The sequence below is a fragment of the Pleurodeles waltl genome, chromosome 9 (genome assembly GCF_031143425.1).
Source record: "Pleurodeles waltl isolate 20211129_DDA chromosome 9, aPleWal1.hap1.20221129, whole genome shotgun sequence".
NCBI lineage: Eukaryota > Metazoa > Chordata > Amphibia > Caudata > Salamandridae > Pleurodeles > Pleurodeles waltl.
In genome coordinates, this window is record NC_090448.1 from 13,320,193 (window position 1) to 13,339,958 (window position 19,766).

At 47.7% G+C, this 19,766-nt stretch overlaps 1 protein-coding gene across 2 annotated transcripts in view; it reads right to left on the reverse strand.

Moving 5' to 3' along the window:
* Nucleotides 1-19,766, reverse strand: part of PDZRN3 (PDZ domain containing ring finger 3) — a 508,900-nt gene that overhangs the window by 382,129 nt on the left and 107,005 nt on the right. For both annotated transcript variants that reach the window (XM_069206113.1, XM_069206112.1), the window contains one exon: nucleotides 6,924-7,031. In XM_069206113.1, the coding sequence (XP_069062214.1) occupies nucleotides 6,924-7,031 (108 nt within the window). The remainder of the gene's footprint in view (nucleotides 1-6,923; nucleotides 7,032-19,766) is intronic.

The following is a 19,766-nucleotide window of genomic DNA, read 5'->3' on the forward strand; positions in this document are numbered from 1 at the left end:
TCTCCCCGAAGACTTGACCACACTGACGTCATAAGAAGCCTCAGTGGCCAAGAAGCTCCCGGGGAACAGAAAGGCTGAAGGGCGAGTGTACCACCCAACAGACTGACCGAAGCATGGCTTTTCTGTGTTTGAAAGCCATGACTTTCAACAAGTTGAATCATATGAGCGCACAATGCTGGCAAGGCCCCTCTCCTGTGTCCCTGAGACCACCAGCGAAGCAACGCTGGACCCCATGTCCTTCCCTCGGCTCACACCTCTGCCACCTGACAGCTGCCACGTGGACAAGTGCAGAGGAAGCTCCAGACCTAACAAATGCTCAACTCAAAGATCCTCTGAACCTAAGGACGGGATAATCCTTTAGCGCCCAAACTCTTAGAACCAAGAACACGAGAATCCCAACACAAGATGCTCCACTCTTTGATCATAATGTAACAAAGGATACTTTAAAGTTTCTTGATTGTCAGGAAAATTTTACATTTGAAAGATTGATTTTTATGAATTTTTTAAAGAAAAAAAACCTGGGCCTGTTGCCCACCTGGAACTACATGCCATGGTCGTCGGTCCAGAGAGACATTTGGTTGCCACAGTTCATGGATGGCTACCAACAACTCTTCTGCCCCGAATGAGAAAACTCAAAACAAATGGAAGAAACACATGCCTGCTACTGAAGGAACACTTACTAATGCACAAATATGGCACCAAATTTGGAATTTGTCTTTTTCACCTAAGATACCCAACATTCTCGCTCAGACCTGACTCAAGATGATATACTGGTCTTCCAGGACACTGTCCAGGCTTCATGCCGAGAGCCCCACTGACTCACGCTCTAGCTGGGTTTGTGGATCCGGGAGAGCTGACCCACCACGTATGACACGTATGACGGCAGAGTGTCCTAAGATTCCCCCTTTGGGACAGAATAAAAGAATATATAGAGAAGGTGTTTCATTTTTACCATAGAACCCAACCCTAGCAGATATGTGCTTGAGAAGTATTTCTGGGCTAACCCCCCCACGTGTGAGCCACTAGGAACTACAACCAATAGATGTGCTCTTGTTAATGGGGGTTTCACTATTTTGTCCAGTTGGAAAAACACAAAGTTCACATCTATAGACAGCTGGAGGGCACCTACGAGGTGCGGGCAAAGTCAGAGTCAAGCATTCCGACATGGTCCAACGTCAGACCTCTCTTCGGAACATGCAGACTTGTGCCGGGGGAACTCTAACCCACTATGAAGCCAGGATGTCTGCACTAAGGCTATCCTGTGGTCGACTGTTTCCTCTTGTAAAATAACATACTACTCATACCAGATCTTCTTACTCTCTCAACTGATAAACTTGACGATGGCCATTTATGTAGGTCACACGCTTTGGGTCTTTTGGGCCCGATTCACAAAGGTAAACTTAGACTTCTGGGTAAACTTAGGCTTTCGGTATTCTCAAAGGGCATGTATGAGTAGTATCTTTATGTCCACACTCGGGAAGAAGATTTGTCTCCGGGTGTGGAGTGTACTCTCTGCACCCGGAGTGTACTCTCCGCACTCAGGGTGTATCTATGCACTGTGGGTGTGAAGGTGTGCACAGAGTGTGCAGAGTACACATAGTGGAATCACTTGGGGCATACCTCTGCACCCGGGGTGTATTCTCTGCACTCTGGGCATATCACCGCACCCATAGAGTATCCTCCGCTCTCGGGTGTATCTCAGCCCGAGTGTGGAGAATACACTCCAGGTGTGGAGTACACTCCGCACACGGAGTGTACTCTTCGCACTCAGGATGTATCTATGCACTGTGGGTTTGTAGGTGTGCACAGAGTGTGTACAGTACTCAGAGTGGAATCACTCGTGGCATACCTCTGCACCCGGAGAGTATTCTCTGCACTCGGGGCATATCACCGCACCCGGAGAGTATTCTCCGCTCTTGGGCGTATCTCCGCCCCGAATGTGGAGAATACACTCCAGGTCTGGAGACACCGCACATGGAGTGTACTCTTCACACTCAGGGTGTATCTATGCACTGTGGGTGCGTAGGTGTGCACAGAGTGTGTACAGTACTCAGAGTTGAATCACTCGTGGCATACCTCTGCACCCGGAGAGTATTCTCTGCACTCGGGGCATATCACCGCACCCGGAGAGTATTCTCCGCACTTGGGCGTATCTCCGTCCCGAGTGTGGAGAATACACTCCAGGCCTGGAGACACCGCACACGGAGTGTACTCTTCGCACTCAGGGGGTATCTATGCACTGTGGGTGCGTAGGTGTGCACAGAATGTGCAGAGTACATATAGTGGAATCACTCGGGGCATACCTCTGCACCCGGGGTGTATTCCCTGCACTCGGGGCATATCACCGCACCCGGAGAGTATTCTCCACTCTTGGGCGTATCTCTGCCCCGAGTGTGGAGAATACACTCCAGGCCTGGAGACACCGCACATGGAGTGTACTCTTCACACTCAGGGTGTATCTATGCACTGTGGGTGCGTAGGTGTGCACAGAGTGTGTACAGTACTCAGAGTGGAATCACTCGTGGCATACTCTGCACCAGGAGAGTATTCTCTGCACTCGGGGCATATCACCGCACCCGGAGAGTATTCTCCGCACTTGGGCGTATCTCCGTCCCGAGTGTGGAGAATACACTCCAGGCCTGGAGACACCGCACACGGAGTGTACTCTTCACACTCAGGGGGTATCTATGCACTGTGGGTGCGTAGGTGTGCACAGAGTGTGCAGAGTACATATAGTGGAATCACTCGGGGCATACTCTGCACCCGGAGAGTATTCTCCACTCTTGGGCGTATCTCCGCCCCGAGTGTGGAGAATACACTCCAGGTCTGGAGACACCGCACATGGAGTGTACTCTTCACACTCAGGGTGTATCTATGCACTGTGGGTGCGTAGGTGTGCACAGAGTGTGCAGAGTACATATAGTGGAATCACTCGGGGCATACCTCTGCACCCGGGGTGTATTCCCTGCACTTCGGCATATCACCGCACCCGGAGAGTATTCTCCGCACTCGGGCGTATCTCCGCCCCTAGTGTGGAGAATACACTCCAGGTCTGGAGACACCGCACACGGAGTGTACTCTTCGCACTCAGGGGGTATCTATGCACTGTGGGTGCGTAGGTGTGCACAGAGTGTGCAGAGTACATATAGTGGAATCACTCGGGGCATACTCTGCACCCGGAGAGTATTCTCCGCACTCGGGCGTATCTCCGCCCCTAGTGTAGAGAATACACTCCAGGTCTGGAGACACCGCACACGGAGTGTACTCTTCGCACTCAGGGGGTATCTATGCACTGTGGGTGCGTAGGTGTGCACAGAGTGTGCACAGTACTCAGAGTGGAATCACTCGGGGCATATCACCGCACCCGGAGAGTATTCTCCGCACTTGGGCGTATCTCCGTCCCGAGTGTGGAGAATACACTCCAGGTCTGGAGACACCGCACACGGAGTGTACTCTTCACACTCAGGGTGTATCTATGCACTGTGGGTGTGTAGGTGTGCACAGAGTGTGCAGAGTACACATAGTGGAATCACTCGGGGCATACCTCTGCACCCGGGGTGTATTCCCTGCACTCGGGGCATATCACCGCACCCGGAGAGTATTCTCCGCACTCGGGCGTATCTCCGCCCCGAGTGTGGAGAATACACTCCAGGTCTGGAGACACCGCACATGGAGTGTACTCTTCACACTCAGGGTGTATCTATGCACTGTGGGTGCGTAGGTGTGCACAGAGTGTGTACAGTACTCAGAGTGGAATTACTCGGGGCATACCTCTGCACCCGGAGAGTATTCTCCGCTCTCGGGCGTATCTCCGCCCCGAGTGTGGAGAATACACCCTGCATGTGGAGAGTACACTCGGCACACGGAGTGGAATTTCTGCCACAAATGCGGACGTAAAGATACTACCCGTAAATGTCCTTTGTGAATACGGAGCATTGTAAACTTTTGGTTTAAGTTTAGACCAAAGTCTAAGTTTACGTTTGTGAATTGGGCCCTTGGTATTTTCATTATGTTTGTAGCTCACTCTTGAGTGATTTCCGTTTTCCACTTAGTGGAGATGGAAATCCTGTAGTTTGCACATGATCACTCAGTGAACAGGAAGCTCTGAGAACTGGTTGTTATTCGTATACCCTGAATTTGAATTGTTATACAGCCACTAGGATACATTCTCGACGGATTGATGTGCTGTGCATGTTTAATTTACTCTTGGGTACGAGAAATACGGCAGCAGTTTCACGAGACAAGCTAGGCTTTTGTGTAACTGTTTTGTTTCCTGTGCATGAAAATATTATTCAATTACAAAAAACTCTAAAAAAGTTCAGCATTTCCTGATAATGTACTCTTGAGTCTTAATGAACAGTACGGTCTGGCAGCTCAGGAATCTGCAATTAAGTTAAATACAGTAATCGATATATTTCAAAGACAAAATGTTTTAGGCATAATGTTGTTTTTCATGGTTTAAGAGCTTGTTGCAAAATATTCTCACATGGAACCTTAATGTAACTTTTAACAGCACAAGATGCACACAAATAAAGTATAAATTAACATCTGAATTCGAAAGGGTAAATCATCGGAAATTCTAATTGTTTCACTAAAATATGTAAATTAATCATCCACTGAACTAAAATGCAGCAATATTGGTAGAGTGTGAACAACCTCAGTTGTCTTTTTTGTATTAAAGTTTCTCTGAAAATCCAACACCTTTGCTAATTTATTCTCTTCAGTTTAGTCATTATGCATGGTTGTTAATTTGAGATAAAAAGATCTGTGAATTTGAGCAACAATTAAAAGAAAGCACAGACAGGACTGTATATGAATTATCCTCCCACAGATTTCTTTCAGAACAAAATATCCACACAAAATGTGAGGACCACACACCTATTTCACTGCCAACAGCAAACCCTCCACAGCTGCTCATATAAAGGGATATCACCAAGAGAATCTCATGACTTTAGCAAAAAGTGGCAAGTGAATGGGGCACTGCGCATGCCCACAAATGCCCATGCGCGTGGCACGTGTGCCGTAGTCGATACTGGACAAAATGTGACCACGCGAAGCCCTCGAAAACACAAGTTGTAAAGCTAGATTGCTAGAAGATTCAAACGGATCAATCGTTCCCCTTATCGTAAATACAGTAAATATTGCAATATATTGATGAGTTGTTCAGTGTGTCAATTTCACTCTACATTAAAAATAACATTTTTGGGACGTTGTGCTGTGTAGTTCACCACAGATATCCTCATTTTTATTCTGTTTCGCAAAGACTGACCCCTAAGCACTCCCTTCACAAAGTGGATTTTCCAAGAAATCTGAAAAACATCTGGAAATTGTAAAGTTGGTTGTGATTCATACAAGTGCGTGCAAAAAAAAACAGACGGGGAGTGGGGCGAAAAGATGCAAACACTGCAAAGCATCTGTAAAGTCAGCTCAGACCTTTGATTCTGCAAACAATTAACTCTGTGCACAAAGCATCAGAGCATCCATTTATTGTTTCCGTTCATCATCTTGTGTTCTTGAGTATAAATTTTACAATTCTTCACTTTCCAACGAGCTCTTGGCTTAGCTGTCCCTTGTACTCAGATGTTTCCTAGCCGGGCGCACCCCACCACCCTGGTGCACACACAAAAACTCTGCTAAATTCAAGCATTCTTGGTGTGATTCAATTGACACGCTCTGTTCTGTGAGAAGCATAAAAGATTTTGCATAAACAAGAGAAAGCAAAATGGAAAAACATAACCAAAGAGAGGGGATTGTTCATATAAGGAGAGGGGGATGTGGACCCCGGTGCCTCCGGCTTCCACCAAGCATTTCCCAGAAGGCCTTGCCTCTGAATTAATTACGTACTTTTAACTCTGACAGGGATATACAGAATTAAAAACGTATTTGTATTATAAACGGCTACTTCTTAAACAATATGCTGTAGCGCATTTGTTTTTTATCTAGTTTTCATAAAAAGTAAGTTTTTCTTCCCCTACTGGCTTCTCTCATGCCTGGCGTCATGGCCCCCGCACCTCTTGGTTTCAGGCCCTGGACACCCCACGACATCATGTCGAGGAGACATACCACACGCATGTCTCTGCTGACATATGTCGTGAAAAAGCAGGAACCATCAGTTACCTGACCGAGGTGCCCAGAACCTGACCCAAGTCAGTTCCCTTCTAACCAGTGCACGACTGCGGAGCACAACTTCTCTAGGCAAGGAAACATGAAGTATCATTTAAGAAGACAAACTCCAACAGCCGGACCAAAGTTAGGGTTTTGCAATAGGCAGCCTATTTTTGAAACAATTCTTTTCCACTTAATAAAACTTTATCTGTAAAAAAAATACAATCACAGTTCGGAGAGGCAAATTTAATCAATTTTCTACAATGTGATCATCTGCTCTAATAAATTACAAAATTACTTCAAATAAATGCTACAAAAGTGTGCACTTCAATTTACATCACATGCAACAATGGTTCAACAACATCCTTCGAAAGGTGTGCATTTGCCAAATAACATTAAACATCAACAAACACGCTTGTCACCAAGCTGCTTGGATCACCAGGCTCAATTCAACACCATCTAGTTTTTTGGAGCAACCTACAGGAAACTGAGAATGAGAACCAAACCCAAGGTAATCAGAAAAAAAGGGCTTTAAAAAACCCAAGACCAGCAACTATGATGTACACTGTGGCCGAAACGTGTTGAATTCTGCACTCAGTAGACGCTCAGCGGCCAGTTCCCTCGCTGAGCATGTCAGAGAATCCCACATGGTCTGAATCTGGAAACATGTCCTAAACATTCAATCTGCTCAAGTCTGTCTTGAGGAACAGATCTTGGGTGATGGAACCCCACTTTTGGGCCTCCACTCCCCTGAAGCCCACTTGTGCTCCGCCGCTTGGCGAATGGCGCACGTGAGATCTAAGATGGCGCTCACGTACCTCAATAATCCGGTCGTGGATTTGCAAACCCCCTTCCTTGGCTGCGGGCCCACTCTCGACTATTTTGGACACAAAAATCCCTTCGCTCGAAGGACCATCTTGGTTTTCCTGCGGGAGAGAAATTTAAGAACCGTTAGAAGGGGTTTTACTTGAGAAGTACAGATTTACATTTCATTTCTACGCGCCTAGTCGCCCCCCCCCAGCAGCTGAAAGAGAGTCGACAGCCATCCTGAAGGGAGTCAGAGAGACAAGTCTCAGGAATGGGGTAACATTTGTAAATCTATCCTTTGGCTGAGCCACAAAATCCTGGCAAGAATTTGCCTAAGCGCCAGGAAACAAGCTTTGTAGCTCAAAAGTCACTTCTATATACACAGAGGTTTCCTAAACATGTTAGAATTGGTCACATCTCTGGAGACAATCATCTGTGCGCACTGTCCACATGTCCTGTGGCCACAGCTACCTATCTGGGGTAGGGGGTGTTATGTCTGCGTTGGTTGTACAAACAGTCCCAGATATGGCTGCTCCTGGGCTCAGCGGCTCTGGTCCCCTCTGGGCGGGCCCCAGCTCCCCAGATACAGCTCAGTCCATCTTTAATCACAAACAGATGCCCTTCTGCGTGGCTGCTGCGCACAGCCTCCAGGCGAGCGCATTTCACAATCTGTGCCCTGCCTGTGCCAAGAGGGCGCTTCCCTAGACGGCGAGGGATCCGGGATGGGAAACACTGTTCACGGCTTCAGTTGTCCTCACACGTGGCTTCAGCCGACACCCTCTTGGAGAAGGAGCTCCTGAACCAAGGTTAAAGAGATGAACTCATAAAGACACCGAGAGCTCCAAAAAACACGAGAAAGAAAACAGAGCAATGGTGATGAACCCACCATTTCAGTCGCCACTTCGCGCACGTAGATCGGGTGCTAGAAGACGCCAGCAGTCAGTTCAAGGCGCTGGGCGCCCCTTGTCCCCCCTTGACTCGGAAGTGCCGCAGTGTTTCTGGCCATCACCAGCACTGACCCCCCAACCCCCCGGGACCCATGTCATCTCCACAGGCCACTGATCTCTGCACACTTGAGTCTCCTCTGAGGGATGTGAGCAGCGGAGGGGAGGGGGCCTTCACACCTTTCCATGTGCCAAGGAGTTCATCGGTGTACCCCCAGATCCTGAGGTACCACTCAGCATCCGTGCACCACATTTAAAGTCAGACATTAGGGTGCCTGTCATGACTCAGCACATCCACATACTGCATTGCCATGCACGGGCATCTTAGGGATTTTGGGGGCTCTGGGCCACGCCTATTTTCCGAGCCCCTGTTTGGAACAGATTTGAATTTATGGTCCAATATCATCTCTTTCCTCCCCTCTTTGGACAGATCACTGATACACTCGTCCAAATTCTGAGTGTGTTGACATCTAATATAAAGGGGCAGTGGTGTGCTCTTTCAATATTGTAACACAGCAGCAGCTCACTAATATTACTGCAAACTATCTCAGTGACGACCCCTTTTTTCATATTTGAGGTCCTGTTGTGATCTAAAGGAAACTTTAATAGATGTTGCATGAAACAGGAACAGAACATTTCTCTGCAGAATGTCTGTAACAGACTCACACACATCACCCTTATTAAAAATTAAGAAAAAGAAAACGGTATTTAAAACAATTAGTTTAAGAATTATTCAAGGTCACCAGGGCAAGACTCTCTGCAGAACAGAGCTGGCCCTATCAGGGGCCCCTGAAATCTGGGGCCCGCGGCCAGAGCCCACTTTGCTCTGCCTTGAAATGTTTCTGGTGCCCTGGGTGGTAAGGGCGCCCTCTGAACATGCATGACTTCAAAGCCTTGATTCTTTGATTTACCCTGAGTATACCTGAAGCTGCTTTGCTTTTTAATGTGACACTGCACGGTTGGTGACGTCATATTCAGTTAATACAACAAGGTCTCCAAGTAGTGGCTTCCTGCACAGGATCCGTTTTACTGATTAACTGAACCAAATCAATACCTGACAAAAAAGAAAATGGCTCAAAGGGGACACGAGCAGCCATATTGGACCCTTTGTCGCTGCCAAACACCTGCGGATTGTCTGACTCCGGGGTGCACCTGTGCTGTCGGTCCCCAATGAGCCGCGCGTAGCTCGAGTCCAGGCCCCCGCTGGACCAATGGGTGCAAGTTTTACCCAGAGGGAGGGCCTATTTGTGGTCACCCCTCAAACCCCCCTACCTTTCTGTGACCTAAAAATAACAGATTTCGGACAGAATATTATTAATAGTATGACTGATCAGCGTGTGAGATTCAGTAATAAACAAGCATTGGCAAAGCCCATATGTTTGATGCTCACATTCAAATGCTGATGAAAACAAAAAATACAAGCTGCAGCGCAAAACAATGGCAAAAACAATATCTCTCACATTTTTGAAATATTGCTTTTGCCAATGAACACATCTTTTTTTTTTATTTATGTATTGATCCAGGATGACATATACCACTTGGTTTCATAAATAAAAATGTTTTAACACGAATAAAGATAAAAGAGAACCACAGGTTTGGTAGAGGAAAGGGAGAGTGGTTGGGGGTGGTGGGCAAAAGCACTACATGTCAGAGAGAGCAACACCAGGTGCGGGGCAAAAACAACATGATGGAGAGTGTAGGAAGCTGGCCTGGTGTGTGGTGGGCACCTATGATGTTGGCACCATATACCAGGTCCAGGTATCCCCTCTCAGTGAGGTGTAGGCAGTGTCTAGAAGCCAGGGCTCTCTAGGGGTAGCTGTGGATGAGCAGCCAAGGCTTATCTAGGAGACATGCAAAGCTCATGCAAGACCACTGTAGTCACACAGTACTTACACACATGAAAGAAAACACTCAGTGTTACCAAAAATAAAGGTACTTTATTATAGTAACACAATCACTAAACTACTACATAGGCAATACTCTGTTAGCAGGTGGGTAAACACACTATTATATGCACATTATCAATCAGTAAATAGCATAGAAAGCAATTGGCATTGGTCGAAGCAATGTCAAATAGTGAGGGCCCTAGGGAGGGGCCAAACCAGTGCTTAATTTGTGCTTGTTGTTTCTGGTGCTGAGCACCGACACTTATTTTTTAGGGCCGACGCTTAGCCTTCTGCCTCTAGCATTTGCTGCGGGCAAAAGACACGTTTGGGAAAGACAGAGGAAGAGAAAACCGAAAAAGCGTTACAAAGGGAGAAAGCAGAAAGCTACAGGTGTAAGCTGAAGGGGCAGGGAGTAGCTTTAAATGGATTGAAGAGGCCCGAGATGGCTTCAGGATTAGCTGACTTCCATGCTCGCAGTTTGAATTGCAGCAGCCGCATATTTAAGAAGAGGGCTTTGGGCACCGGCACCTTTTTATTTACAAATTATGCACTGGGACAAACCATATACTAAAAAAGTGGAATGTGAAAGGCAGTCTCCCACCCAAGGAAGTGGAATTGGTAGAAGGGAGCTGGAGGAACTAGGAATCCCACAAGGTGAGTACCAGACTGACCCCCAGCGACCGGGAAAGCAGAGGCGAGTACCTGGTTTCCCCAAACCCAACAGGACGACTTAGGAAAAGTATTGTGCAAGACCCAACCAAGACTGGAAGAACCCAAAGTTGGATCTGGAACTGCAAAGGAAGGGGACAAAGTCCAGTTCGTGTTGGAGTGTCCTGTTGTGGCAGGAGCCACTGCCCACCTTTCTGTGGATGCAGCACCAGGTCGACGGTGGCCGGAGAAGATCAGCAGTGCAGAACCAGAGATGAAGAGGAGTCCCAGGAGTGATGCAAGTGAGGTGCCACATCAGCAGTCGAGATGCAGTCAGTCAGTGGTGCTGGAAGGGCACCAACATGCCTTGGCAAATGCAAGAGATGGAGAAGAAGGTTTGCAAGGCTGAAGAGGACCACCAAAGTCCAGGGGACTCGATTCAAGGAGGGGAGTCCGGGGTGACCCTCAGCATTGAGGAGAGTCACAAGAAGAGGAGGCAGCCCCCACAGGCGTCCCACGGGCAGCAGCCACAGGAGTCGCAGTGAAGGCCCAATCAGCACACCTGAAGAGGGGTCCCACGGCGCTGGAGCAGCAGGAAGGAGACTGTGCTTTGTAGGAAGAAGTGCTGGAGGCCGGGGCTACAAGGAGCCTGAAGATCCCTTGGAGGAGGAGCAAACAAGCCTTGGTAGCTGCAAGAGTCGTGGTGCACAGGGATACTGTCCTGCAAGGACTTACCATCTCCCAGGTTGAATAGCTGGTAGAAAGGACCAAGGGGTTCACTTCAGAGTACCACCTGTGGTGCAGGATCCATGCAGTTCTGGAGGAGAGTAGATCCGAGCAGCCAGTCTTCGTTGCTGTGGTTGCCTGCAGATGCAGGGGAGTGGCTCCTTCACTCCCAGGGAGATTCCTTCTTACTTCTTGTGCAGGCTGAAGACTCACCACCCTCAGAAGAGGGACAGCTAGGGAAATGTTGCAGTTGCCGGAAGAAGTCAAAGAAACAATGTTGCAGAGCAGAGTCATCGCTGAAGTTGCAGATTGTCAGTTCTTGGAGGGTCCAGTCGCAGTCCCAGTGACCGGAAGATGAAGTAAAAGATGCAGAGGAGTCCTGCTGGAATCTTGCACATCAAATCTTAGGACCCACCCAAGAGGAAGACCCTAAATAGCCCAGGAAGGGGGATTGGTCATCTAGCAGGGTGATCACCTGTCAGAAGGGGGCTGTGATGTCATCTACCTGACCCGGCCACTCAGATGCTCCCAGGGGCTTCTGCCCACCTTGGAATCAAGATGGGAGAATCCAGTGGCCACCTGGAGGAGCTCTTGGCACCAACACTAGGGTGGTGATGGACAGGGGAGTTGTCACCCCCCTTTCCATTTTCCAGTTTTACACCAGAACAGGAATCGGGGGTCCCTGGACTGGTGTAAACTGGTTTTTAAAGAGGGTAGCAAATGTGCCTTTCAAAGCAAACCAGTGGCTTGAGGAGGCTACCCCTCCCAAGCCATGTAACACTTATTTCCAAGGGAGAGGGTATTACCTCCCTCTCCCACAGGAAATCCTTTGTTCTTCCTTCCTCTGCCTGAGCTGGTGGTGCAGCAGGAGGGAAGAAACCTATCTGAGGGGCTGCAGCAGCTTGGGCTGCACGGAAAACCCCAGAAGAATGGTAGGAGCAATGCTGGGGGTCCTCTAAGGAGCCTCCAGAGTGTATGGAATCATATAACGAATTCTGGCAACAGTATTAGGGTATGATTCTGACATGTTTGATACCAAACATGCCCAGATTTGGAGGTACCATTATGGAGTTGGACACAGGTAGTGACCTATGTCCAGTACATGGGTAAAATGTCTTCCCCGCACTTACCAAGAAGCGAGCTGGAGCTTGTAGGGGCACCTTTGCCTATGCAGGAGTGCCCTCACACAGAGTTACCTGCACCCTGCCCTCTGGGCTAGGCTAGGAGGGTCTACCATAGGGGTGACTTACAGTGACCTGTGGTGAAAGGGTGCATGCACCTTTTTCACGCAGGCTGCAATGGCAGGTCTGCAGACACACTTTGCCTGGGCTCCCATGGGTGGCACAATACATGCTGCAGCTTATGGGGAACCCCTGGTGCCCCAAAGCCCTGGGTACCTAAGTACCATATACTAGAGATTTACATGGGGGCACCAGTATACCAATTGTGGGGTGTGCAAAGTCCTAAGAAACACAATTTAGAGGAAGAGAGCACAGTCACTGGGGTTCCTGGTTAGCAGGATCTCAGTGAAAATAGTCAAAGCATACTGACAGCAGGCAAAAAGTGCAGGTAACTATGCCAAAAAGAGGGTACTTTCCTACAGAGAGAACAAGGAGCACTGGGGGTGTGAGAGAAACTCAAGAGAGAGCAGCATGCAAGAGAGAGAGCAACACAATGGGAACAAGTATGTGGCGTTGAAAAAGCACATGAGGGGGAGAGCTGCAGTACACATGCACTCTGATGGAGTGCTCAGACAGTAAGAAACAACAGTTCCCTAAAAGTGAGCAGTAAAGGGTATAAGTCAGCCCGGTAAAGGTACAGTAAAGAGGATATGCCCTAGAAGAGGGACAAAGAAAAGTAAGACAAGCCCCTGAATAAGGAGTAAGCAAGTGAGACTGACAATGAAGTCAACCATCTGTAAGCAATGGGTGGGCTGTAAGTCTCCTGTGAGTTCACAGTAAATGTTTTACTTAAGCTTCCTGAGACAAAGAAGCCAATGGCTGAGAGGGGGCTGAATTAAAGATCCTTAGAATATGCAAAACGGACAATAAGTTTACCATGTACGGGCTCAAGTGCTATTACATGTCAAATCCAAAAAAGCAATCTAGATCAATGTCTAGAGGTCAAGTGGTGGGGGGGTCACTGGTATTCTGACATTTACGTAGACACATTAATGTTTTTCCCCCATCTGTGGCCTTACTAGTACAGTTTCTGTATTTGATTTCTGAGCTCTGGTCACAGCTACACAGGAGTTTTAAAATGGCCTTCCAGTGCCTGGAGTGCGACTGATCTGGAGTGGACGTCAAAGCTGCCTTTGGATAACACAGATGCAGACAACAGGTCAGCGGCGCTACATGAAACCTATCTCGAGCCACGTGCTTGTGCGTGCTCCTTAACTAACTTCCCTCACTTCAGGGAGGACATTCAGATTGAAGCAATGGACGCTCCTGACGCTCCTCGAGCTCCTCCGGTCTTTCTTGTGCAGTTTAACTCGCCGAGCAAAACCCAAACAAGTTCAGAATGGCTGTCAGTATGAGCTTTGGGTGATGTGCCCCTTGTATTAGGCCTGTCACTTCTACAGTTTTAAAATGTAATGTTTCTATTTTACAAGTTTCATTGCGTAATAGCCTTTGACCTTGATCTGTTGTCCATAGTAGATCGTTATGATTGAACTATCCTTAAAAGGCCTCTTTTGTCAATTTCCTTTTAACCATTCACCATGGAAATTCCTAAATGCTACCTAAAAGAATTTATTTAGTCTTGTTAAAACATGTTTGTGCAACTTTAGTACAAACTACAGCTGGATTCAAAAGTCAGAACGTTTATATCAGTGTGAACATTTAACAGTCATTGACAGAAAGAACACCAGTTCAGGACATTTCCTTCAAGGGTTAGTTTGTAAATCCACCAACTTATCCTGTAGTATGTATGGAAATTTGAGCAAGCCAAAGGATTCCAGGCATGTGGTTTTAAGAGTCATGTAACCTTTTTGAGTTGACATTACCACAATTCACAAGGGTATGTGCTGTATAACTCATTAGAAAAAGGCAGTGCTACTGTGCAATTGCACAATATTTTTATGTACACAGGACCCCCCGCCCTGTGGAGAAATACCTTCCCTTTAATCCCCTGTGCTCTGTTCCCCTTACCACAAGAAAGGAGTTTATACCAGCCTTTGAGCAGTGTAAATCTCGAATTAAACCCCAGGTGGGACACAGTGAGAAAGGGATTTGAGAATTCCTTCACACTCTTGGGTTTGCGGGTGTTCACAAACCCATGAGGCTAACACCGCCCTGAGTCACCCGTTTCAACCTCTTGTATGACATTTATTCCAGTGAAATGTAGTGCAAACATGAGTAACTTTGTTTTGGGGTAAATGTATCTATGCCTAGAAGGTTAGATTTTGTGAGTGCCTTGCAGGTGAAGATATGGTGATTTTTGATCATGAAATCACTTTTACGGTCAAATATCCTTTGCGATTTGAACCCTAAGCTTTGACTTCCACATACAGTGGACATGTGTGAGAAATTATATTAAATGTTCACCCCACCTCCGATTAAATGATCCGAGTACAACTTTATACTAAAAAAAGTTAGTTTTTGACTCAAGGAAGGCACTACAAATCAGCTTTATGTTTCGAAAGAAATCAACATCAACTTTTAAGATTGGCTGTAGGAAGTCAGGTGATCTAAGCTTCATGAAAGCACCACCTCCACTGTTGTCCTTCAGGGCGATGGGTGGTGGGGGGCCCTGGCCGACAAGCACCACCTCTGGGAAGAAGTATCAGTTGCTTTGTGTTAAGTTCCCAGAAGATCAAGCACCTCCTACCTGGCTGGAGACGAAGATGAGATGTTCCCCAAGACATAAGCTGCTCTAACCTGTCAAACATGTGTCAGAGTGTCAATAAACAAAATTCATATTATGCATAGTGTTGCCTCCTCAATGTTTGGGATGCAATGAATCCGAATCGTATGGAATGGACTTGGATGACACGCGGGTTGATGGTAGCCAAACCAAATAAAGCATGGCTGTGGGGGGTGGAGCAAACACCACAGCTGGGGGACTGGACACGGGGTATGGATTGGCGCATGCTGGCCGGGAAGGTGGTCTATGAGGGGAGGGGCTGTCCTGGAAAACGGGCGTAGATATAGGGAAAGTGGAACGACCATAGAGGAAATCCCCCAACATCTCTTGTTGGTGCCGATTTGTTGCTTGTTACACACCGCGGATCAAATATTACCACTGGTGGTGTGGGGGAGGGAACACAGAGACGGCGATTGGATGAGGGTGAAATGGCTCTGCCGGGCTGGGTGATTGTACAGCAATGTGTTATTTTTTCATGCCTTGTTCTTTTGCTGTTTACAATAAAAAAGAATTACAAAAAAATGGATTCATATTATGATATCCCTGCGAGTTGTTGATGTGCAGCAATGAACAGGCCTCTCCCATTTACTGCCCATCCACTCCCTCTCTGTGTATATCACACTGAGCGTATAACATATTATAACGTAAAGCATAATTTATATGGTTGGTACAGCGCACACCTACCTACAAGGAGATGCTCTCCATGGACCAGAGAGTTGTGTAGGAGGCAAACATGTGTCTAACATCATGAGGGATAATTGACAAGATAATATCTAGCGGGCAGTCGTTATCTCATTACTAGTTAAATGAAGGGTCATGAGCTTCAGTCATTGCCATAAAGGAACAGTTAAAGAACAGCAGCAGAGCAGATGCCCCTTAAGTGACGTCAGAGGTGAAAAGGTCACCGGGCTCCATCCTGGGAGGAGCAATAAGATAAGCCACTTCCCAATTAATAAAAAAATGTTCTCCATTGTTTTTTTATAAATTCCCTTAATGTGAAAAGATTATTTGTGACAGACGGGCACATTCTAGTGACTAGAAAGAAAGATCTGGGTTTACAAAGCAGAGGATACTGGCTGGAAGCTGGCCTCAAATGCTTTACAAACTCTCCAAGGCTGGTAGCTGGCATCAGATGTTTTACAAACTCTCTAAGGCTGGTAGCTGGCCCAGATGTTTTACACACTCTCCAAGGCTGGTGGCTGGCCTCAGATGTTATACAAACTCTCCAAGGCTGGTAACTGGCATCAGATATTTTACAAAATCTCAAAGGCTGGAAGCTGGCCTCAGATGTTTTACAAACTCTCCAAGGCTGGTAGCTGGCATCAGATATTTTACAAAATCTCCAAGGCTGGTAGGTGGCCTCAGATGTTTTACAAACTCTCTAAGGCTGGTAGCTGGCCCAGATGTTTTACACACTCTCCAAGGCTGGTGGCTGGCCTCAGATGTTTTACAAACTCTCTAAAGCTGGTAGCTGGCCTCAGATGTTTTACAAAATCTCTAAGGCTGGTAGCTGGCCTCAGATATTTTACAAACTCTCCAAGGCTGGTAGCTGGCCTCAGATGTTTTACACACTCTCCAAGGCTGGTAGCTGGCCCAGATATTTTACACACTCTCCAAGGCTGGTGGCTGGCCTCAGATGTTTTACAAACTCTCCAAGGCTGGTAGCTGGCCTCAGATGTTTTACAAACTCTCCAAGGCTAGTAGCTGGCCTCAGATGCTTTACAAACTCTCCAAGGGTGGTGGCTGGCCTCAGATGTTTTACAAACTCTCCAAGGCTGGTGGCTGGCCTCAGATGTTTTACAAACTCTCCAAGGCTAGTAGCTGGCCTCAGATGCTTTACAAACTCTCCAAGGATGGTAGCTGGCCTCGGATGTTTTACAAACTCTCTAAGGCTGGTAGCTGACCTCAGATGTTTTACAAACTCTCTAAGGCTGGTAGCTGGCTTCAGATGTTTTACAAACTCTCAGATGTTTAACAAACTCTCGAAGGCTGGTGGCTGGCCTCAGATATTTTACAAACTCTCCAAGGCTAGTAGCTGGCCTCAGATGCTTCACAAACTCTCCAAGGCTGGTAGCTGGCCCAAATGTTTTACACACTCTCCAAGGCTGGTGGCTGGCTTCAGATGCTTTACAAACTCTCCAAGGCTGGTAGCTGGCCTCAGATGCTTTACAAACTCTCCAAGGCTGGTAGCTGGCATCAGATGTTTTACAAACTCTTAGATGTTTTACAAAATCTCTAAGGCTGGTAGCTGGCATCAGATGTTTTACGAACACTCCAGTGGTTCCTCTGTAGCTCTCTGGTTCTGGCGGACATTGCCCCAACGGATCATACCTTCTTCACCTCCTTTCCAGTCTTACATCCTTACAACTGTGTCCTGGGAAAGATCTCGGCTGCAGGCTGGGTGTCCAACCTTAAAAAAAACGTGGGTTTAGTCTTCGTTGATCAGCTAAGCAGTATCCAACTCTTGTACATAGCTTGTGACTCCCAGGAAGGGATCTTCCATTGGTGAGGATGTGCAAAAGCCTTCTGCTCTGTTGACCATCCACGAACAGCGCTCCATAGATGAACTCACCAGACCTGCACTCATGACATCTATGAAAGAGTTAAATCTCTTTAAACAGCTTGTCTGACGTGTAGGCGGAAGACACAGACATTTTTAGTCATGCATTGTCCTTTACTTGATTTTGTCTTTGAATAGCCACTTTCATCACTCTCAGAGTCCAGGGTCACAGTAAAGATGGAGAGCAGAGCTGAGCTTTGAACAGCTGAGTCCATCACTTTAAATGTCCAGGGACATAGTGTGAGGATGGACAGAAGAGCCCTGAACAGCTGGGCCCATCACTCTCAATGTACGGGACATAGTGTTGGGGTGGACAGAAGAGCTCTGAACGGCTGGGCCCATGACTCTCAATGTCCAGGGACATAGTGTGAGGATGGACTACAGAGCTCTGAACAGCTGGGTCCATTGCTCTCAATGTCCAGGGACATAGTGCAAGGATGGACTACAGAGCTCTAAACAGCTGGGTCTATGAGTGTCAACGTCCAGGGACATAGTGTGCGGATGGATAGAAGAGCTCTGAGCAGCTGGGTCCATCACTCTCAATGTCCAGGGACATAGTGTTGGGGTGGAGAACAGAGCTCTGAATAGCTGGGTCCATCGCTCTCAATGTCCAGGGACATAGTGTTGGGGTGGAGAACAGAGCTCTGAATAGCTGGGTCCATCACTCTCAATGTCCAGGGACAGATTGCAAGGATGGACAACAGAGCTCTAAACAGCTGGGTCCATCACTCTCAATGTCCAGGGACATAGTGTTGGGGTGGACAGAGGAGCTCTGAACAGCTGGGTCCATCGCTCTCAATGTCCAGGGACATAGTGTTGGGGTGGACAGAGGAGCTCTGAACAGCTGGGTCCATCGCTCTCAATGTCCAAGGACATAGTGTTGGGGTGGAGAACAGAGCTCTGAATAGCTGGGTCCATCACTCTCAATGTCCAGGGACATAGTGTGCGGATGGACAACAGAGCTCTAAACTGCTGGATCCATCACTTTAAATGTCCAGGGACATAGTGTGAGAATGGACAGAAGAGCTCTGAACAACTGGGTCCATTGCTCTCAATGTCCAGGGACATAGTGCAAGGATGGACTACAGAGCTCTAAACAGCTGGGTCCATGAGTGTCAACGTCCAGGGACGTGGCGTGCGGATGGACAGAAGAGCTCTAAACTGCTGGATCCATCACTTTAAATGTCCAGGGACATAGTGTGAGAATGGACAGAAGAGCTCTGAACAGCTGGGTCCATTGCTCTCAATGTCCAGGGACATAGTGCAAGGATGGACTTCAGAGCTCTAAACAGCTGGGTCCATGAGTGTCAACGTCCAGGGACATGGCGTGCGGATGGACAGAAGAGCTCTGAACAGCTGGGTCCATCCCTCTCAATGTCCAGGGACATAGTGTTGGGGTGGAGAACAGAGCTCTGAATAGCTGGGTCCATCGCTCTCAATGTCCAGGGACAAAGTGCAAGGATGGACAACAGAGCTCTAAACAGCTCGGTCCATCACTCTCAATGTCCAGGGACATAGTGTTGGGGTGGACAGAAGAGCTCTGAATAGCAGGGGTCCATCACTCTCAATGTCCAGGGACATAGTGTGCGGATGGACAACAGAGCTCTAAACAGCTGGGTCATCACTTTAAATGTCCAGGGACATAGTGTGAGAATGGACAGAAGAGCTCCGAACGGCTGGGTCCATCACTCTCAATGTCCAGGGACATAGTGTTGGGGTGGACAGAGGACCTCTGAACAGCTGGGTCCATCGCTCTCAATGTCCAAGGACATAGTGTTGGGGTGGAGAACAGAGCTCTGAATAGCTGGGTCCATCACTCTCAATGTCCAGGGACATAGTGTGCGGATGGAAAACAGAGCTCTAAACAGCTGGGTCCATCACTTTAAATGTCCAGGGACATAGTGTGAGAATGGACAGAAGAGCTCTGAACAGCTGGGTCCATCACTCCTAATGTCCAGGGACATAGTGTTGGGGTGGACAGAAGAGCTCTGAACGGCCAGACTCAAAGTTGAGAAATATTAGGCACGCAGAGAAGCAGCCTTAATTTTGAAATATTTTGAATATCTCTATCTCTTGTTTCATTAGGAAACTCCAACCATTAAAGTTTACATGGTCCACTCCCAGCGCTGCTCACGGCCCTTGTTCTGTAAGGAGGACACTGCACCAGATATTACTGGGGCGGCGGGCACTGAGAGCTGGCACCAAGGGCCACCGCCATCTAACCAC